The sequence below is a fragment of the Aedes albopictus genome, chromosome 3 (genome assembly GCF_035046485.1).
Source record: "Aedes albopictus strain Foshan chromosome 3, AalbF5, whole genome shotgun sequence".
Taxonomy (NCBI): Eukaryota; Metazoa; Arthropoda; class Insecta; order Diptera; family Culicidae; genus Aedes; species Aedes albopictus.
This window is the reverse complement of record NC_085138.1, coordinates 339,271,431-339,294,095: the sequence shown is the minus strand read 5'-3', so window position 1 is coordinate 339,294,095 and position 22,665 is coordinate 339,271,431. Positions and strand designations below refer to the sequence as shown.

The following is a 22,665-nucleotide window of genomic DNA, read 5'->3' as shown; positions in this document are numbered from 1 at the left end:
TGTAGCTCTTTTAAAACAGATTTGCTGGCTGAGCCTCAACATGTTACTAAGCTCATCATTCTGGAGTAGAAAAGTGTGTGATACAGTTTAATCATCCAGTTTTTGGGAATGAATCCAGAATGTTTTCGAAGTATCCTGCAAATTGAGCTAAGCGTTATCTTTAGCATGTGGACATGAGCGGACCATTTCAAAGTAGAATCCAGTACAAGTCTGAGGAACATGTATTCGGTGGCTTCCTCAATTACGAACCAATCAACTTCCAAGCTTTCGCATGGTGGCCGTTTACGGCCAGAGTGAAAAAACATATACTTAGTTTAAGCTTTTTATTGTCGTCGCGGTTGAAACCCGAAGTTTTCCCACACCCGACAATCGAATTTTCTCAAAATCCATACGTGAAACCTAACGTCGGACATAGTGCACTGGACAGCGGATCTGGCCTTCTATCCAGCGCACTGTGCCCGACGTACGTCCGACACACGGTTTGGGAGAAAAATTGATTTTCGCGTGTCAAAAATTCCGATTTTCAACTGCACGGACAATAGTCACATGAACAACGAATTGTACAGTGACCCCACACCAATGAATCACCTTAATTTTGTACACTATTTATGAATCACACATGTTGATCAAATGAGTGATCCATAAACTGTGGTCATTTTTGCCGATTCATAAATTGTGGGGTCACTGTACCAAGTATTTATATAAGGCGAATGACCGAGACCAGGATAGACGAATGCTTCATTCGGCGTAAACTCATAGCTACGACACGGACAAACAGACGTAACACCGGCAAAATGGATAGAATTTTGACATTTGGTCGAAAGACATTTGGTCGAATGACGTTTGGTCAAATGACATTTGATCGAAAGTACATTTGGTCGAATGACAATTCATCGAATGGACATCTGGTCGAAACGCACTAACATATGGGAAGAGATTGGAAAATAATATTATGGATTTCGGTATCATCATTTGTATGTTACTGAACTAATTTTAGTATCATATTGGCCAAAACTCAACAAATACTTAACTCAAGCAGCTCAAATTGGCAAACAATTACCCCAACATTTTCTTTCCCCTACGTCAACGTTCAATCAACTGTTCTTTGAGCGGTAGTTGACAACAGCAGCGGTGCATTTGAACGCGATCTATTTACGTTAAAGTTCAAACTCAGCACTCTGCAATCAGAAATATGTGAAAAAATTTCAGTTCAAGATTTCAAACGCGAATGGCGATTGAATTACCCGCCAAAAATACACCCATAGAAAGCCAGTACGGTACCCTGGTATTCCTTAAATTGAAATGATGCATTTTTGGATCGCGTTCAGTTCAAATGCAACATTGCGTCAAAAAACAGCCTATGTTTAAATGAAGGAAAAACCTCTGATGAAAAAAAATCCGTTAACATTTGGGCGGTGCAAAACTTGCTTGAAGTTTGTATGGGAGTTTATATGGAAAAACACCTTTTTTGCATTTTTCTTGTGAGGGGCACTATGTTTTCTGAAATCACGTAATCGGTTCAATAGAAATGTAGCCTAGGATACACCGAAAAACTTTGTCGAAGACCGCAACGTGATCAAACACATGTTAAAAAAGCTGTACCTTAGACAATAAATGCCCATTCAATGAGATTTTATTGTTATTGTTATTCCTTTACATGTTAAAGGTTAAGCACCACGACATGGTCTACAGGGAATATCTTTGCTCAGAAGTTTCGGATGACTTTGCGGTCTTCGACAAAGTTTGTCGGCACATGTTAGGCTATAGTTCTATACAAACGGTTATGTAACGATGTTTTCCCATATAACTTTCATACAAACTTCAAATGAGTTTAGCACCGCCCAAATGTTAACGGATTGAGCTGAAAATTTGACCAGAGCATCGTGGCGTCATATAGAACGAAATAAGAAGGAGACCCATCGATCTTTTTGACATGTGGTATTTTGAGCCACGCTAATGTTGCCACTACGGGGAATAACCGGTAAATTGAAAATAAAACTTTAGGCTTGTAAAAGGGTTCATCTACTTCTGAACTGTTCAAAGATTTATTTTAAAGTGTACTAACAACTGAATACAATTGATCAGGGTTACATTCTTGATGTACATTGTTCTCTAATCCTCGTCATTTTACACTTCCCGGATCATCATTCTGGTGTACTTTATTCCATCGTATTGGTTGTAGCCATACCAATCAACGGATCGCCAATCACCTCTAATGTCGTACATTCCATTGAGGTTGCTGAAAAAAAATTAAAGCAAGTATTTATGTACAACTCCCAAGAAAGAATGTTCAATTTTCTTACGCATAGCCACACCAATCGTACCACCAAGCGCCCGCTCTGCTAACGGCACAGTTCAGATTCACGGCTCCGTCGTTGTCGTTATCCTTGGTCGTGAATTTTTTACCTGCGTTGTATATCATGGAATCCCCAGCAGTTTCGCTATATGTTCCCAGCTTGTCCAATGAATATTTCAGCGTCTCACTGCCAATTTGAAAAGCATCATATCGTGCGTAGACATAGTTGTCGTAGAAGTCTTTCAGTTCTATGATTAGTTCAACGTTCTTATTACGTGTAAGACGATGTATATTCTCCAAACCAATCCAAAATTATTTTCCGTTGGATCCAAATCCACTTTTGTAGTCGTTCCAGTGCCGATAGAAGTCTACCGAACCATCGAACTGATACTGCATTACCAACCAGCCACCGTCGAATTTTTCCTGCTCACAATATCCTACCAAGATTTCGTTAGTGCCGAATGGTTTCAGCTGATATAGACCAGATGTCCATATAGCCGAGGCGGTAAACGCACGGGTATTCAGCATGACCATGCTGAGGGTGACGGGTTCGATTCCCGGTCGGTCCAGGATCTTTTCGTAAAGGAAATTTCCTTGACTTCCTTGGGCATAGAGTATCTTCGTGCCTGCCACACGATATACACATGCAAAATGGTCATTGGCAGAGGAAGCTCTCAGTTAATAACTGTGGAAGTGCTCATAGAACACTAAGCTGAGAAGCAGGCTTTGTCCCAGTGAGGACGTTACGCCAAGAAGAAGAAGAATGTTTTGGACCCAATGGTCTTGCACGTCACTTCCGTATCGGTAGGTTGCTCCTCGGGTTGTTCCTCGGGTTGCTCCTCGGGTCCTTCCGGCGTAGAACAACTTCCTTGCTGCTGTAAAATTTGCACTGCGTAATTTGTGAGCGTACTGAAGTTCTGACTTGTGCTGTGTTTAATTTCGATCATCGCCATTGTTAATTCTACGCGATGGTTTTCCAGATTCTGCAGGAGGCGATCCAGTTGGTCTTTCGTCGTTTTGTGTTGACCTTCGAGCTTATCGGATCGCTCATTGATCTTCAAAGAAATTTTTCCGAACTGATCGTTCACGTCGTTACCCATTTTGGTCATCGCGGAAGAAAAGGTTTGTTGGTTTGCTGCTTTGTCGCTTTGAGTCTGAATGAGGCGATCAAAGCCCACGTCCGTTTTCGAGAGGCCCTCGTTTACGTTGGAAGCGATCACGTTGAAGTGATTGGTCATATCTTGTTTCAAACTGGTCAGCTTCGATGACAGCTCACTGCGACTGTTGTCCTGATGCCTCGCGAGATCGTCGATTTGGTTGTTCGTTCTATCAAACTGACCAGTTATGTTCGTCAGCGTCATGATGTACTGTTCACCAACAAATTGCTCTAGTTTTGTCAAAATGGATGTTAGTTCATCATGATCTGCAGCAACGTCATCGCTGTTTTGCATGAGACGACCGAATTGAATATCTGCATTTTCGAAGCCTTCGATCACGTTTGAAACCATCATGTTGAAGTTGTGATCGATATCGTTCTTCATATTCATCAGTGTCAATGATAACTCCGCGTGATCATTTTCCTGGTTCTGCCTAATCTCTTCAAACTTTTCTCCCGTCTCATCGAAACGTTGGCCTAAGTTTGCCATTCCCAACATGAATGTTTCACCAATGTACTTCTCCATTTCAACCAATTCATTAGCCAATGCTTCATGATTTGCGGCAAAGTCATCTTGTTTTTGGATCAAACGTTTTAATCCCTCCTCAGTTGTTCCAAAGTGCTGGTCCATGTTACTCCTCAGCACATTGAATTCATCACTCACTTCTTCACCCACACGGACTACCATAGTTGTAAACTCCTCACGTATGTTTTCCTGATTCTGCTTCAGCTTCTCATACTGCTCTTCTATCATGGATAAAAGCTGATCGTCGTTTTGCACCAGATCGCTCTGATGACCCATGAGGGTATCGAGCTGCTCCAAGGTCTTCTTGAGCTGGCCTTCCGTTTCTTCGAGCCGCTCCTTGATGTTAACCTCACTCATCACAACACGATACAGGAGGTTATCCAATTTCGTGATTACATCTTCATAGCTACCTTCCGCGGATTGAGCCCTTGAACTCCACAGAAGCAGTACTGCGCAAAGGATTAGGCGGACTTTGTCGAACATTTTCGATTGAAATGAGATTTACCAGTCAACTGTCGACACGCCGAGGGTGATTGTAGCATTTATATGCCCCAAGACGATTTATCTCGTTAGATAGGATTCAGACACCATAAGGAGGTCTGTTATCTTCGAGACAAATTATTACTTTTTTCAATGTAGATGAATTACTGACCTTTCTAATTACCCGGATGAATATTACCTAGTTAAGGCTTTGGTGATAAGAGGTTTATTTCTCGTTCATATACGTATTTTACTGACTTATTTTGATACCAAGTTTATCATAATCTATATAATTGGGGAAATAAATCGGTTCCATCATTTATGAATGGACTACCCACATGGGGCATGTTTACAGTTGATTACTTACTTACTTACTTTCAGTCCTAACCGCCTTAACCTGTGGCCAGGTCAGATTTCTGTCGAATTGTTTTTTTTTCGTTGTTGAGGCCTCGAATTCCCCTATACATCCTTGCCTCACTCCAGCAACGACCCGGATGGGATCGGACAAAACACCGTTGAAAATGCCCTGTACTGTGCTTCAACGAGGCCGATGATATTCTCAGGGATACCCGGCTTCCCACATGCTTTCGTGATTGAGACAGTCGAAAGCTTTTTCGTAATCAACTAGGGGCAAGATAGATCTAAAAAGAGAAAATCTAGTCTAGTCTAGTCTTGTCTACACATACACAGCCAATCATTGAAAGAATCCTAGAAAATGATAGAAACGACTACTTGCATCATATTTCTTGTCATTATTAATGATTGCTGTACATCGGAGATGCATTACAATAGGGCACTGCATGGAATTCTCTCTTTCTCTTTCACTCTTACAGAAATTTTGTAAACAACAAGGCCAAGAAACGTCAAAATCCCATACAAAATCAAAACAGTGCAGTGCCCTATAGTGAAAGCGGCCAGGCCTACTGTGCAGCGTTTTTAATTCCAAAATAATCATAATGAGTGGGGACATCTTGTACCAACCGCTCAGTTTATGAAACAGTAAAATACGGTGAAAATCGGTGGGAGTGACGATGCTAAAAAGGTTAATGTCACCCCGTGGTCCTTGGTCCTTCCTGGAATGGGACACAGCTATTTGGTCCGTGCTTTGGCCCAAATGCCTAGGATTAAGCGCCTTTACTCGCTCTCTGAAAATAAACTAAAATGTTATGGTCCCATGACCCCTCAATAAAAGCCCATCTCAAAAATATTTATATATTTGATGCAAATCGGCATAGTAAATTTTTCTTCTCTCAATGCATTAATTTATCAATGCTAAAAGTAAAAAAAAATTCAGAAAATACAAATGCTTTTGAAGAAACACTCCGTAAATTAAATAAAAAGTAGTAAATTTAAAAGGAACATTCTCACCAATTTCAAAACATCTTCATCGAAGAAACACCGCCTGCTCTTTCCCATTGGCGTAACTAGAGGGGGGGGGGGGCCTGGGGGGCCAGACCCCCCCCCCCCCCCCCCAGAATCCCCCAGGCCCCCCCCCCAGGAATTTTTCATGACTTTATGTAAGGACTGTATCGGAAATTAACTATATATGTTCAAAACATCCTAAAAAATAATTTATTCAAGTTATAAATAATTTTATTTTTGGAGTGGAGGTACTATGTAAATCCTCAGAAAAAGGAATGGCACCTTTGCTTTTGTAAAAATAATTATTTTACATGGTCATCGATCTCAAAGTTTAAACGCATGATCTTGAAATTTTGGACACCTCTTAAAAATTTGAAATTGCGGAAAAAATGGATTTTTGGATGGATTAGCGCAAATATATTCTTTCCCAGATTACTCATAATATAGGTAAATAAAAATTTTCAAGAAAAAATTCAATTCCATTTTAGCGCAATTCTTAAAAATGAAAAAAAGGTCATTTTTCAGGGACCCTATTTTTTGATGCTCATTCAAAGCACGATTACGCAAATAAAAAATACATCAAATTGATGATTCCTTTTTTTTTCAATTGGAAATGTTTCTAAACTTAACGACGAGGTAGCTCTAGTAGACAACGGAATTGTATAACCTTTGAAGATATTTAAAACAGACTGTCAAAGTTCGACAAAAAATTAGTGTTTTTTTAGGATAGGTCATTTTTTAAATGTTGAGGGTTTTTCGATCATAAATATTTTTTTTAGGTTGGTGTTCGGTGATATGTTATGTGTACATAACTGCTAACAATAATTAATATTTTTTGGATTTTTCGCCGTACAAGTTTTATTCGCTACAGGTTATTGAAACGCTGAAAAATCTTTAAAAAACAACAATTTGTCCAAAACATTAATTTGTGAGATGTATTCATTCTACAATATTTTCAATAATGCTAAACATTTTTCAATTTTTTTCAGGCTGTTCTAAACTTGACTGTATTGTGAAGATTTGATAGAAGAACCGAAATGATAAGACCAAACATGCTTAGAGATAGAGCATCCTGAATGTTTATAGTTAATTTCCGATACACTCTTAGGCAGCATCCATTAATTACGTAACGCTAAAATCGGCATTTTTCGACCCCCCCTCCCCCCTCCGTAACGCTTTTTTGTATGAAAACCCTAAAATTTTTGTATGTGCCGTAACGCTCGGCCGGACTCCCCCCTCCCCCTAGAGCGTTACGTAATTTGTGGACGGCGCCTTATAGCCACTGTCTTAATGATAATATGCGTTTGAATTGATAATTATTGGAGACTATTCTTAACTTGTCACATTTTACAGGATCGTTGTCCAAAATGGACTATGTGATTGACTCTATTAGTTTTGTTTGGAAATATGATACCAGAAATATGAATTATAATTACATATATAAATAGCAATTATAAGAAGTCGTACATCTTTTTTAAATCGCCAAATAATGAAATCTTAAGTTTTCAAAGGAATTCTTTTTTGGGTATCCCAAAGAAGTTCTGAAATTTCTAGCAGCATCACAGAATAATATTGTTAAATGCTTGTTTAAATGCTTCCTTGTGGAATTCAAGTATCATGTGGAAAAAAAAAACTCTGTTAGAATTTGAAATGGAATACAGCAAAAGTTTTTGGAGCCCAGAGAAAATAATAGATGTCACATTATAAAAGGCCCATATAGCTGAAGCGTAAACGCGAGTGCATTCATTGAAACCATGGTGAAGATGATTTCTAGTCGATAACTATAAATTTCATTGACTTTCTTGGGCATCGGGTATTTGCGTGTCTATCAAAGAATGCACAAATTCAAATGTTCATTGAGGAAGTTATAATATTTTTCAACGTTCTCATTAAACTCTAAGCGATTCAGGCGTTATCCTAGCTTAGACGTTACGCCAAAAAGAAGAGAGGGTTGGATTGAGCAGCGACTAAAATATTAACAGCCTCAGCAAATTGATACCAACTACCTTTTATAACTAAACGTAACACGATGAAATTGGAAATAATAACATTATATTCTTGAAAAGCATTACTGCACTCTTCAGCATTCACGCTGTTGTATTTTGTACATTACGTTAAAAACCCTCACCTATCCTATACAAGTCAGTGTAGTGCTGGTAGCGGTGATCAATTTCTGTTTTTTTTTCCATATGAACCTTGTGAATGACTTTAGCTGAAAATCAGAACGAACCGAAAGGGTGCCCATCGAACTTTCTGAGATGTAATTATCCCATATAAGCTTGAGGTGTCCTAGTAAGTATCTCTGCAGGGAATCCATGGAGCAATTCTTGAAGAATTTCTTGGAAGTATTTACGGGGAAAAATTCTGGAATTCCCCTGGAGGAATTCCTCGACAGTTCCTGGGAAAATTCCGAAAGAATCTTCTCTGGATGAATCCCTGAAGGATTACCTGGAGAAATGTCCGAAAGCGCTTCTAGTATGTAAATAAGTACTTATATATTTAAAGTTAGTTACATTGAGTAAGAATCACAGGATATATTTCCGAAAGAATCGCAGGACGATTTTATGAAGAAACTACTGTGCAGGAATTGCAGGGAGTATTCTTGATGAAATTCATGGATGGATTCCTGAATAAATCTGTGGATGAACTCCTTAAATATTTCCCGGAGATAATTTTGAAATACCTGGATGACTTTTTGGAGAATTTCCTTTCTACTGTATCCCTGAAAAATAATATTGAAGAATTCCAATACAAATCGCTGGAGCAATTCCTCTAGAAATCCTTCAAATTCAGCAAATCTTCAGATAATCCTGGAAAAAAAGCTTAGGTGATTCCCTGGAGAAGATGATTGACGGGTTACTGAAATTTTTGAACAAACCCCTGTATAAATTTTTGAAAAGATCCCGAGAGGAATTTCTGAAGGAATCACTACAGGAATTCCCAAAGTAATCCTTGACGGAATTCTTGGAAAACCCCCTAGAGGAATTCCTGTAGGTATGCCTGAAGTAAAAACTGTACGAATCCCTGGAGGAATTTCTGAAAGTATGCATCGAGAAATCCCTGGATGAATTCCTGGAGGAATCCTAAGTAACCGCATCAGGAATCCCTGTAAGAATTACTAGAAAAAAATCTGGATGGATCCTTTGAGGAATTTCTGGACGAATTCCTGAAAGAATCCCTAGAGAAATTCATTGAGAAATCACAGAAGGAATTCTTGGAGAAATCCCTGAAGCAATTCCTTGATGAATCTCTGGAGGAAATCCTGGAGAATCTTCTGGACAAATCCCTGAAGGAATTTTTGAAGGAATAATTGAAGGATTTCTTGGAGGCATCCCTGGAGAAATTCCTGGACGAATACCTTGGACAATCCCTGGAAAAAATCCTAGATGAATTTCTGATGAAACCTTTAGAGGAATTCTGGGAGAGACTTCTAGAAAAAATCCCGGAGTAATCCCCTGGAGGGATTCCCGAATGAATTCCTATTATAATCCCTGGAAGAATTCCTGTATTAATCCGTGGAGGAATTCATGCAGGAATATCTGGAGAAATCCCTGGAAGAATTCCTGGAGAAATTCCTTGAGGACTCCCTGGAGAAATTTCTGTATGAATTCCTGGAGCAAACCCTGGAAGATATCCTGAAGGAATCCTTGGATGAATTCTTGGAAAATACCCTAGAGGAATTCTAGGAGGACTCTCTGGAGAAATTTCAGAAGAATCCTTTTGGGGAATTCCAGAAGAAATCTTGAGAGATATTTGTACAGAAATTCTTGGAAGAATCCCTTTAGGAATTCTTGGAAAAATCCCTGAAGAAATTTTTTGGAGGAAACTCAGAAGAAATGCCTCACGGAGCTACTGGGCAAATTTCTGTCGGACACCCAGGAAGAATTCCTGAATAAATCCCTAAAGAAATTCTTGGGGAAACTCCAGTAGGAATTGCTGGAGCAATTTCCGAAGAAATCTCTGAATCAATTCCTGAAGGCAATTCTAAAGGAATTGCTGGGCTAATGCTGAAAAAACCTCTTGAGGAATTCCTAGTGGAAACCTTTCTAGAAAATCCTCTGGAGGAATGCCTGGAGGAATTTCTTGACAAATTCCTGTCGAAAACCTAGGAAGAATTCCTGGAGAAATCCCTAGAAGAATCCTAGAAGAAACACCTGTGTGATAATTTCCGGGCGAATCCCTTGAGGAGAAATTCTTGGATTAATTCCTGGAGGTAACCATGGAAGAATTTCCGGAGGAATCCCTGGAAAAAATCCTGGAGGAATTCCTGCATAAATTTCTGAAACAATTTCTAAAGGAATCCTTGGAAGATTTCCAGCAGAAATTGCTGGATGAAATGCTGTAGAAATTTCTGAAAAAAAAACGCGGAGGAATTCCTGGACCAATTTCTGAAGAAATTCCTGGATGAATTCCTGAAGAAATACCTGGAGTAGTTCCTGAAGGAATTCTTGGTTGAATTCCTGTAGAAGTCCATCGAGAAATGCTTGGAGGAATATCTGAAATAATTCCAGGAGAATTGGGGTAATTTCTGAAGGAATCCCTGGAGAACTTCCTTGAAGGAATTCCTAGAGGAATCTCAGGAGGAGTTCATGCAGGAATCCCTGGAGGATTTCTTCGAGTAATTCCTGGAATCCGGGAGAAATTCCTGGGGGAATTGTTGAAGGAAATTGCGGTAGTAATTTCTGTAGAAAATTCAGGAGGAACTCAAGGATCAATGTCTGGAGGAATTTTTGAAGGAATTCCTGGGGTAATTCTGAAGAAACCTCTTGATGAATTCCTGGAGGAATCTTCAGAGAAATTTCTAGAGAAATTCATGAAGAATCTCTATAGGAATTCTTGAAAAAAAAAACCCTGGAGGAATCCCTGAAGCAATTTTTGGATAAACCTCAGGAGGAATGCCTGGAGAAACTTCTGGACAGATTTCTGTCGGAAACCCAGGAGGAATTCTTGGAGGAACTTCTGGACAAAATCATGGCGGAATCTTAGGAGGAATTCCTGGAGAAATCCCTAGAAGAATTCTTGGGGCAATTCCGTGGAACTGTTGGGCAGAGGTGGACAAAACACAATGGAAACGAAATAATCAAAGAAGGGAATCGGACTCGGAATGAAACACTTCGTGTGAATGAAACTAGAAAAATACTTTAATCACGTCTGAACGGGTTTAACGTAAGGGACTGAATGAATAATGCTACTCATTGATACACGCGTGGCGCACTCGCTCGGCTCTGCTGTGGACAGTTTTCGCTGGGTTGATCTCGCCTTCGATCTCGCCGAATGCCACACTGAGAGGAAACCGTATTGCATATTCCCAACAGGAAGTATCCCTGGGAGAATTCCTGGAGGAATCCTTGAATTAATTCCTGTAGGAATCTCTAGATGTGTTTTGGAAGGAATCCCTGGAGAAATTTCTGGAGAAATTCCTAGAGGAATTCCCAGATAAGTATTTGGAGGAATTCCAGGAGGAATTTCCCGAGGAATTCCAGGAGGAATTGCTAGAACAATTTCTGAAGGAATTCCAGGAGGAATTCTTGGAGGAATTTCTGCAGGAAATACTAGAGGAATCATTGGAGGAATTCCTGGAGGAATCTCTGGAAGAATCCTCATAGGAATCCCCGAAGGAATTCCTAGTGTATTCCTGGGGCAATTTTTGGAGGATCCATGAAAAAATTCCTGGCGGAATCTCTAAAGGAATCCCTGGAGGAGAAATTCTTGATAAAATTTCCGGATGAATCCCTGGAAAATTTCCTAAAGAAATTCCTGAATGGTAAATCCTGGAGGAATTGTTAGTGGAATTCCTGGAGGAGTTCACAGAGAAATGCTTGGATGAAATCCTAAAGAAATGCCTGAATAATTCCTGGATAAATTCCTGGAGGAATTTCTGGGGAAATTTTTGAAGGAATCCCTGGATTCCTGAAGAAATCCCTGGGGAAGGTTCTTAAGAATCCCTGGAGAATTTCCAGGAAAAATTGCTGGAGAAACTGCGATAATTATTTTTGAAGGAATTCCTGTAGGAGTTCCTGGGATACTTCTGGAGGAATCCCTATAGAAATCCCTGGAAAAACTCCTGGGGGAATGCCTGGAACATGCCGCATGTAAGAATATCTGGAGGAATCTCTAGAGAAATTCCTTGAGAAATTTCTAGAGGGATTCCTGGAGGACTCCCTGCAAAAATTCCATGAGCAATCCCTGAATGAATTCCTGGAAAATTCTCTTAATGACTCACTGAAACAATTGCAGGAGGAATCCCTGGTGGAATTCCTGGAGGAGTCCCTAGAGGAATCTCTAGAGGAATGCCTGGACGAATCCCTGTAGATTTTTTTAAGAGGAATCCATGCAAGAATTCTCAGAGGAATCCTGGAAGAATTCCTTGAGGAATTTTTCCCTTGAGCAGTTCCCGGAGGAGTCCCTTGAGGAATTCCCGGAGGAATCCCAGGAAGAATTCCAGAAGAAATACAAAGTTTAATTTCTGAGGGAAGAAGTTTCTGAGGAAATCTCAGTACTGAAGAAATTGCTGAAATTCCTAAGGAAATCCTGAAATCGTGGATTAATTGCTGGAGGAGTTTCTGAAGGAATCCCAAGTAGAGTTCTTGCAGGCATTTTTAAAATAATCCCGGAAGTTGTTCCTGAAAGAATTGTAGAGGGAATTCGCGGGTGATTCCCTGCAGGAATTCTTGGAGAAATTTCTGAAGAAACCCCATGAGGAATTCCTTAGGGAATCTCAGGAAAGCTTTCTTAGCGAATTCCTGGTAGCATTTTTGTAGGAATCCCTGGAAAAAAATCCGTGTCTGTAGTAATTTCTGGGCGAATTTTTGAAGGAATACTTGTATGGGCCCCTGTAGAATTTTTTGTACAAATGTTTTAAGCAGTTCCTGGATTATTTTTAAATAATTGCTAGTGTAGTTTTCTGAAAGATTTTTTTCAATAAATTCCTGCAAAAATACTTCGCATCATTACAGATGGAATTATTGGAGCAATCTGTTACCAACCGTTTGGGTAACAATGACTTGTGTGGTGGAAAGACTAGCTGTTGGTTCAGAGCATGTTATTGTTATTGTTTTTTTTTATTGAATATTGTATATTTATATTATTTATTCAAATGTCTAAGTGTATAATAAATGTTGGTCTCCACAGGTTTGTGTTTGAGTTATGTTTATTTTACGCTTAGTAGTTTAAGGTGTCTCTTTATTTATTTATTTGTTCATTCATTTATTTAATTGTTTTGTTCTGTTCATATATTCCGATTGTAGATTTGTTTATTATTCAGATGCTTTATTTATCTATTTATTTATTTATATTTATTTATTTATTTGTTTATTTATTTATTTATTTACTATTCAAAGTTAGATGCTTTATTTACATAATTATTTATTCAGATTTTTTATTTAATTTATTCAATTATTTATTATTTACAAAAAGGAAAACAAGTGTCCGTTAGGTTTTGTTAAGGCATTGCATGTGGCCACAATCGGAAGTTTAGCTTAATTTCACAAGACACCTTGATTAATGTAATTTGTTTAGAGTGTAAGTGGCTGTCATCATCATCATCTTCAGATCTGTCATCAAGAAAAAGAATACAAGGGGTGAAATAAGGTGGGGGTCCAAGGGTGGTGAAAGACACCCCCTCCCCCCCGACAACTCCCTCCACACCTCCGCCCCCTAATTGGGGACTATAAATGACATGGCACAATTTCGAGGCGCTCTCTTATATTTTTGGTCCGGAGAAGTGATGGAAGTGACGGTCCGGTTTTGTCCGATCCTTTACAAACCGGTTTAGTTCCGCGAGTGATAAGTTCGTTATTGAAACGCCCCACGTTGGGCGCCAATTGAAACGATACTCTTCGAGCCAGGTTTTTCTGCTCGCTATAATTCCAGACGGGAATCGGCCAAAGCCCCAAGCTGCTGGTCTTGAGCCGACGGCTGCTTCCGGGGTGGACACTCAAGGCCTCTTTCTGGTAACCTGGATCTCAGGGTCGTTGAGGTGGTCTTGGAGAATTCCTAGGGGTTGCTGTGGTGAAAAGGCGGACAATACAAAGTGGAACGGACAATGGAAAACAAGATTTCTAACATAACAAAAATTAAACAAAAGCTGCGGTTCAGAGGGCCATACACATTTTATTAATACTAAATTTTACTGATTTGAGTGTTTATTGAATGATGTAGGAAAGGGGGGGGAGTAGTTGTTTTACAAAAATGGAATGAGCTCACCGGTACGTTGCGGCCGTTGCTGCTACGATGAACTGCTGCTGTTGATGCTGGGTGCTTCCGGATTCTTCTTCATGCTTCTTCTTCATGCTTCTCTTCTTCTACTACTTCGGTTTCTTCTTTTCAGCTTGTTGCGTCTTCTGAACAGCTTCAGCTTTTCCATCACATTTCACTATGGGGGGGTGTGGTGGTTAACGGTAAGGCCTTAAAAGCGTACGGCCATAGTTCTGGGGTCCGGGAAGTGGTACACTGCGCGCTTATTGCTGGTGGTCTTCGAGCGAGTGTGCACCATTGTTCGACCGACACCAACAGTCTTGACGAAATACCACACAAAAGTTCGTCGGTCACCACACAATTCTTCCTGACATCTCACTTCAATACATTATGCACCACGCACTCGCTCGGAACTAAATGTACGTTAAGGTCAGCCATGCCTAACTCGATCAGCACTGACTTTTCGATGACTCAGCATCTTCCTGGTGCACTTCACTGATCGTCCGTGGTGCGGCAAAATACTGACCCGTACAAACAAACTGCTTTTGAAATAGTGGGGTATTTAAGCTGTCGGGTTTAAGTTTGTTATAGGCGTTGGGATAAGTTTTAATTTTTTAGTATAACGAACTTATCACTCGCGGAACTAAACCGGTTTGTAAAGGATCGGACAAAACCGGACCGTCACTTACATCACTTCTCCGGACCAAAAATATAAGAGAGCGCCTCGAAATTCTGCCATGTCATTTATAGTCCCCAATTAGGGGGCGGAGGTGTGGTGGGAGTTGTCGGGGGGGGGGGGGGTGTCTTTCACCCCCACCTTATTCCATCCCTTGTATTCTTTTTCTTGGTGACAGATCTGAAGATGATGATGATGACAGCCACTTACACTCTAAACAAATTACTTTAATCAAGGTGTCTTGTGAAATTAAGCTAAACTTCCGATTGTGGCCACATGCAATGCCTTAACAAAACCTAACGGACACTTGTTTTCCTTTTTGTAAATAATAAATAATTGAATAAATTAAATAAAAAATCTGAATAAATAATTATGTAAATAAAGCATTTAACTTTGAATAGTAAATAAATGAATAAATAAACAAATAAAAAAATAAATAGGAAAAAATAAATAAATATAAATAAATAAATAGATAAATAAAGCATCTGAATAATAAACAAAATCTACAATCGGAATATATGAACAGAACAAAATAATTAAATAAATGAATGAACAAATAAATAAATAAAGAGACACCTTAAACTACTAAGCGTAAAATAAACATAACTCAAACACAAACCTGTGGAGACCAACATTTATTATACACTTAGACATTTGAATAAATAATATAAATATACAATATTCAATAAAAAAAAAAAACAATAACAATAACATGCTCTGAACCAACAGCTAGTCTTTCCACCACACAAGTCATTGTTACCCAAACGGTTGGTAACAAATCTCTAGCGGAATTCTGGAAGTAATATATGGAGAAATCCCTGTAGATATCTCTGAAGGAATACCTGCAGAAGGATCTCTGGAGAAATTCCTGAAGGAAACCTCAAAGAGGAGGAACCACTGAAGATATCCCAGGACAAATCCCCGAAGATATATGAATTCTCGAAGGAATCTCTTGATGAATCCATGATGAAATCGCTGCAACAAGCTATGGAAGAAAATCCTGGAGGAATTATTTATACTCATATAGTTTACGAAACTATGAACAAATCTAAAACAGTCATTTTGATCCCTCAAAACAGCGAAGCCGATTTGCATATTCACATATCTGGCGCCCATCCCGCATAAAAGTCATTATAAGTCAGGCTCCCCCTGGGCCCCCTCCAGAAAAAAATCCTAGGTACGCCAATGCTCTTTCCGGTCGCCGGGAAGATGTGCGTCGGAATCAAAGCAATGCTTAACGTCACAATGATCCGTAGGATGTCCGCCCGCTTGCGCCATTCAAGCAAGATCACCTTGAGACAATAAATAAATACATCGTTCTGTAAAAAAAGTAAACCTATACGATTGAAGTCACCCCTTGGAGAAATGTGTGTTCGAACGAATGTTCGACCCCTTGGAGAAATCTGTGTTCGAAGTGTTGTTCAGAATTCCTCACAGTTCCTCAGATTTTCTTCCATTTATACCAAAGTGTGATCTGGCACCACTGTAAAACTGCAAAGTGTTGCGTGTTCTGAATGAAAATTGTAGTTTTGGAGATGTCTTTCAACAAATTTCGTCGATCATCGATAAAAAACTCTGAAATTCTCAGAGTTGCTCTCGTTTGCACAGTGCCTTGCCCCGCAGCACATTTCTCTAGCTCCTCGCTCGACGAAGTAGGTACCTTTTCACCGCAGCGTCTTCTAGTCGGCGTGTGTTGAACCGGTGCCCGATTTTCTCCTTCTATCGATGGATCCTATCGTATCTGTGACTTTCGATTTAGGCTAGAAGAGTCGCGTCGTTTGATTTTCTCATAATAATAATTATTTTTCTAGTTTTCTAAAATATCCTTTTTCGACATATTCATAAATCTGGTCAGATACCAAACCTTCAAGTCGTTGCTTTTTCTACCGTTTGTGGTGCGCGATTGTGACCGTAGAACCCTACAAATGTCAATTCATCTCATGCACATTGCACCCTTCAGAGACGTGTAGATGTTCATCTAAATTCCATCCGAAGGAGATTTGGATGAAAAGGAACAAACCATGTGCATTAGTATGTAGATCGAGCTCAGTTCTGTGCCTTCAGAAGACGGAGATAGAGTTCTATCGAAGACGGCTAATAACAAGACAGACAGCTCTCACCCTGTCGCAGGCGACATGGTTGAAACGCCCTCAACGATTCACAGGAACATTAAATCAAATGTGTGCGTGTACATGCTAATACGTACACGAAAATTGTAGCATCGCACGCACACTCATTCATGATGTTGTTCCCTGAAGTCGTTTGCGGCGCTAGTGTGCTTGTAGCTCCCAAAGTATATGGAGCAAGAGGGTAGATGTCTGTCTTGTTATTAGCCGTCTTCGGTTCTATGCCTTCAGCGGACGGAGATGGTCAAGTAGCTCTGTAAGAAAAGAAGCGAATTGGGAGTCGTGCGTTCGATTCCCACCGGAACACGTGGATTTCTTTTCAAAATTCGAACCTCAACTTGTTCATCAAACACGTGTTTCTATTGTGTGCATGAATATCAGAGCAATCAAACGTTGAAATTACCACAATTTAGCAAGACAAAGTTTTTCGGGGCAGCTAGTTTAAAATACAAAATTTATAACACTAAATCGCTATTTTCACGTTATTTACGAAGACGTTGATGTTTTAGGGTTTTAGTACCGGAGAATTATAGCTATATGAGAGCATTGATGCTTTTGTACTGTTTTAGGTTTATTTCGTAGTAAAAACTGAACAAATAAATATGATAACAACGGTTACATTCTGTAGGTACATTACATTGTTGTTTGATGGGCCTTTCCCAAGTAACCAAAAGTTCAGATAAAAGGGTACTTTATAAGCTAAGCAGCTCGTTCGAGGTTGCTAATTAGCCTTCTAAGCAGCTTCATTTTTAAGTAATTTTGGAACTTGAAAGTTCACATTAGCAGCATTCTAAGCAGCTTCTGACAGAACTTTGACAAAATTCATGCAGAAACAAAAAATGTGTTGTCCAGAATCACAAACCCTGTTGGTGAGTTTGTGATTCATGTCCGGAAATTGTTTCTGATAATTATATTTTCACACATGTCGCTGCTATGTAGACACTTGACAAAGTCAAGCTAACTTCACTACTGTACAAATGTGCAAAACTAGCTGCCGACAGAAAATCGATTCCAGAAAGACTTAAGCTGCTTTTCTTTCAAACGCAACTGTAGTACTGTGGTAGAGCGTAGGGTTCACACGCAGCGACTACATATCGGTTCGAATCCGATGGCTGGCAATTTTTTTTTGTTCAAGCTTAGTATTCATTGATTTGATAAATTCATATTTGTCTTTTATTTGTGTATGCTTAAACAGTTGTTTTCTGTAAAAGAACTAAATTTAATTTTCAATGAAACACAATGCTACTGAACTGAACTTCTATGAGCTTGAAAGTTCCGACAAAGCCTCTTAAGCAGCTTTAAAGTTCAGCGAAGTTTAGATAAAGATCCGAATGGAACTTTCTGGCTACTTAAGAGGCTATGAACTTGTGACCGAAGTTCCAGCAAGGCTCATCGTTAGCCTTTTAAGCAGCCAGAAAGTTCCATTTGGAACTTTATCTGAACTTCGCGGAATTTGAAAGTGCATTTTGTCATGGGAAGCGGAACTTTTGATTACTTGGGTTGTCATTTTACTTTTCTCGGATCATCATTCTGGTGTATTTCATTCCATCATATTGGTTGTAGCCATACCAATAAACGGATCGCCAATCACCTCTAATGCCGTACATTCCATTGAGATCACTGAAAATAAATTAAAATAGGTTATTATGTTAAAATCCTGAGGCGACTAGTAAAATTGTCTTACGCATTGCCACACCAATTGAACCACCATGCTCCCGCTCTGCTAACGGCGCAGTTCAGATTCACGGCGCCGTCGTTATCGTTATCCTTGGTGGTGAATTTTTTGCCTCTGTTGTAAATCATAGAATCCCCAGCAGTTCCGCTGTACGTTCCCAGCTTGTCCAGTGAGTATTTCTGTGGCTCACTGCCAATTTCAAAAGCATCATATCGTGCGTAGATATAGTTGTTGTTGAAGTCCTTCAGTTCAACAATAAGTTCAACGTTCTTGTTGCTGGTAAGCCGATGAATTTTGTCCAATCCAAGCCAGAATTCTCCACCGATGGATCCAAAGCCGTGTTTGTAGTCGTTCCAGTTGCGATGGAAGTCTACTGAACCATCGAATCGATGTTGTATTACCAGCCAGCCACCATTGAACTTCTCCTGCTCGCAGTATCCCACCAGGACCTCGTCGGTACCGAAGGGTTTCAGCTGATACTGACCGGATGTTTTAGTCGGTGTATTCTTGCACGAAGTCACTACCGCAGGCTGCTGCGGTGTTGAACAGCTTCCGGCCTGCTGCAAAATTTGCACTGCGTAGTTCGTTACTGTAACGAAGTTCTGATTAGTACTTTGTTCTATTCTGGTTAGGACCGTTGAGAACTCAACGCGATGATTGTCCATATTTTGCAGGAGGCGATCCAGTTGATCCTTTGTTGTTCTGTGCTGATCTTCAAGTTTGTCGGAACGTTCGTTGATGTTCGTCGAAATTTTGGCAAGCTTGTCACTTACATCGTTGTTCATTTTGTTCAATGCGATAGTAAACGTTTGTTGACTTGCTGCAAGGTCATCCTGTTTTTGTGAGACGTGATCAACCTTCACATTCGTCTTCGAAAAGCCATCGTTCACGTTGGATACGACTAAGTTGAAGTTACTGTTCATATCTTGTTTCAAAGTGGTCAACTTTGATGATAACTCAACGCGGCTGTTGTCTTGATTCTTCGCAAGATTCTCGATTTGGTCATTTGTTCTATCGAAATGATCGGTTACGTTCGTCAGCGTCATGGTGAACTGTTCGGTAACATGTAGTTCTAATCCAGTTAAAGTGGAACTAAGCACTTCATGACCCGTAGTAAGGTCAGCATGGTGTTGCATAAGACGATCGATTCGTTTGTCCGCAGTTTCAAATCCTTCAACTACGTTGGACATGAGCAAGTTGAAATTGTGGTTTAAGTCCTGCTTTATGCTTGTCAGTTTTGTAGACAACTCCACACGAGTGCTTTCCTGACTCTTAGCGAGATCATCGATTTGGTCATTTGTTTTATCGAAATTAGCTGTAATTGTTGTTAGGGTCACGGTAAACTGCTCGCTTACATTTTGCTCCAATTTTTCCAAGGCGGATGTTAATACTTCATGACCCGTAGCAAGATCCACTTGGTTTTGCATAAGCTGAACGAATCGCTTATCAGCATTATCGAAGCCTTCCATTACCTTGGACGCCATCAAATTCAGCTCATGTTTCACGCTTGCCATTTTTGAAGATAACTCCACGTAATTACTTTCCTGATTTTGCAAAACTTCTTCAAACTTTTCTTCTGTTTTATTGAAACGATCACTGATATCGGCCATACCAATCGCGAATTTCTGGTTAACGTTCTGCTCAACGTCAATCAACATAGATGCTAATGCTTTTTGATCTACAGCAAGCTCGCCTTGTTTTTTCATCAAATCATCCAATCGTTGATGAATGTTACTTACTTCTTGCCCCATACCGGCCAACGCCGATGAGAACTCCCCGCGAATGTTTTCTTGGTTCTGCACAACCTCGTCACGTAACTCGACGATTTTAGCCAAAAGCTGATCGTCGTTCTGCACCAAACCGTTTTGATGTTCCATCAAGGTATCCAGCTGTTCGAGGGTCTTTTTGAGCTGGTCTTCTGTTTCTTCGAGGCGTTCCTTGATGTTGACCTCGCTCATCACCACCCGGTACAGGAGGTTGTCCAATTTTGTAATTACATCGTCGTAGCTTCCTGCGGCAGAACAGGCCGTTGAACTCCACAAAACTAGAACTACGCACAGTGCAAGACGGACGTTGCCGAACATTTTTGATTGGAACGAACGCTTCCTATCTACTGTGGATCATACCTTAGACGGCTGTAGCATTTATATGTCCAGTAAAGAATTTCTCTCTATAGATAGACTTCGGGCATCATAAGAAGTTCCTTTATCATCAGGTAATATTATGGTACTACTTAATTGAAAGGGTGTATTGGAATCCGCCAAAATTTTGTACGATGCGGGAAGAAACACGGAATTTCTAGATCGTAGAAGATGTTTTTCATAAACTAGAACTGCTCAATAAATGATACCACATCACACCAGATTTCTATTTTTGAATGACAACATTCCTTTGGCTTCCTGATATGTAGTTCTAAAGCTAAATTATTGATCGATTTAGTGTTAACTATAAGCAAGTTTTGTCATAGCTATTGGCTTGACACCTGCAAACATTTGACGTTAATGTCTGATAGATGGATTACTCGCATTTAAATTTACAATTGTTTAGTTCTATTACTTTATAATACCCCACCAAATTGAGGTGATAAGAATTCTATTTCTCTTCCTTGTGCGTATGCGATCGACTTTATCTGTAACTGCGGACAGCAGAATCTATATTACGGGGGGAATAAATCGGTTCCATCATTGCTGATGGTTGTTCTAGTTCCGACTTCGGGACTAGATAACAAAACAATATTTGGACTAGCAATAGAAGCTTGCAAAATCGGTTATCATTTTTTTTGTCATAAGATAATTGAACGGGATTAGGAGAACAGATAAAATAATTATCTCCTCGGCGTCCACTAACCTACTTGACCCTAGATTTTTCACCCATTTTTCAGAGAATATGCCAATGCAGAACCCGCTGCTTCCAAGAAAGGTAAGCCCAGCCCATTTTTTTTTGTTTCCCAAGCAATGGAGGGATAATCTGCTCAACAGACATCTGAACGGTCCAGGTCCAGGTAGTGTGGGGTTGGGGGCGGTTTCCTACAGGCAAACTAGAAGACAGGATCACACCCGATCCGTTAAACACATTTCCATTGCCGTCAAACCCTTCGTCTCTCCGGGACCCCGGGAGTAGCTAGTGGAGCATCGCACTCTCAAGGTTAGCTGCGTAGCCATGCATCAACGAACATCGATGACACGCTCTGCGGGGATTCCATCAAGGTAGCATGCTGGCGCTTTGTCAACTTCCCGGGTGGCCTTACCATTCGATCGCTTTGTCCTCGGAAGGCGGGCAGGGTCCACCACGCCTGCGCCCAACTGTTCTGCAGGTATCAAGAATTTATACTACGTGCACCGCGATTTGACCTCCTGAACACTGAGGCTAGGCCCTATCAGCTTGATCACCAGAAGGAGATGCTGACAATGGGGCCTCCACCTGCCCCGACCGTGCCGAGAACCCTTTCCAACCCAGTAGACCGAAGCCGGGCAGCAGGGACTATAGTGCTCCCCCCCCCCCCTCGCTTGCGAGTCAGCCGCGTCGTCGCCAGCTAAGGCTGCGGCCAGAGTGGACGTGTCACGCGACGCGACGCGGTGCGGCGCGTTTTTGACGCGGCTTCCAACGCGGCTTATATTTTATTAATTAGTTATTATATTAAACTGACCATAATTATTTTATCTTTCGAATTACAACAAACGGTGAGAAGTTTTGATAAGATTTTTTGGATATGTATTGGATCACTTCACACCATCAATGTATAATTCCCAACTCGGGTTGCAGAGACAGTTTGTGATAGGTTCGTCTTGACAACAAGTAGCACACAATCAAAGCGAGCTGTCTCCTCTCTATCGGTTTAAAAGCCATAACATTTCAACAGTTTTTAAGAGTTATCTGATAAAAAATGTCCAAGAGATATGTGATTATTGTCCTCAACCTAAAATTAAAAATGAACCATTTATCAAAATGCACCTTCAAATGCTATTTATTTATTTCGGATGATTCAGAAGAGGTATACATTTGGGACAATGGTGGTTCCCTAACCTCAAATCTACCCGTCCTACAGGTACAAATTCTTAAGCATACAGTCCCAGTAGAATACTTCGAGATAGAAAAATAAACGAGAGGATGCCAACCCTTTTTGTGCATGAAACATAGGTAGGGGTAACTAAAGACACTGTATGCTAAAGACA

The 22,665-nt window shown here is 40.2% G+C and overlaps 3 protein-coding genes across 4 annotated transcripts in view; 1 reads left to right on the top strand and 2 right to left on the bottom strand.

Moving 5' to 3' along the window:
• The window catches only part of LOC109424709 (sphingolipid delta(4)-desaturase DES1), a 429,300-nt gene that overhangs the window by 299,291 nt on the left and 107,344 nt on the right, over window positions 1–22,665 (top strand). The gene's annotated exons all lie outside the window — the stretch shown is intronic.
• Window positions 2,125–4,519, bottom strand: LOC134291623 (uncharacterized). Its single transcript, XM_062859608.1, has one exon. The coding sequence runs from the start codon at window positions 4,459–4,461 to the stop codon at window positions 3,040–3,042; it is 1,422 nt and encodes a 473-aa protein (XP_062715592.1). The 5' UTR covers window positions 4,462–4,519; the 3' UTR covers window positions 2,125–3,039.
• On the bottom strand, window positions 17,183–20,595 carry LOC115262564 (angiopoietin-2-like). The gene is made up of 2 exons (XM_029864964.2): window positions 18,503–20,595; window positions 17,183–18,438 (listed from the first exon to the last, which is right to left on the bottom strand). The coding sequence occupies exons 1-2, from the start codon at window positions 20,575–20,577 to the stop codon at window positions 18,327–18,329; spliced, it is 2,187 nt and encodes a 728-aa protein (XP_029720824.2). The 5' UTR covers window positions 20,578–20,595; the 3' UTR covers window positions 17,183–18,326.

Bases quoted from the DNA above. Each gene is read 5' to 3' on its own strand.
- LOC134291623 (XM_062859608.1), bottom strand. From the start codon at position 4,461: ATGTTCGACAAAGTCCGCCTAATCCTTTGCGCAGTACTGCTTCTGTGG.
- LOC115262564 (XM_029864964.2), bottom strand. From the start codon at position 20,577: ATGTTCGGCAACGTCCGTCTTGCACTGTGCGTAGTTCTAGTTTTGTGG. The intron at 18,439-18,502 runs GTAAGACAATTT...ATTTATTTTCAG, and splicing joins TTCAATTGGTGTGGCAATGC to TGATCTCAATGGAATGTACG.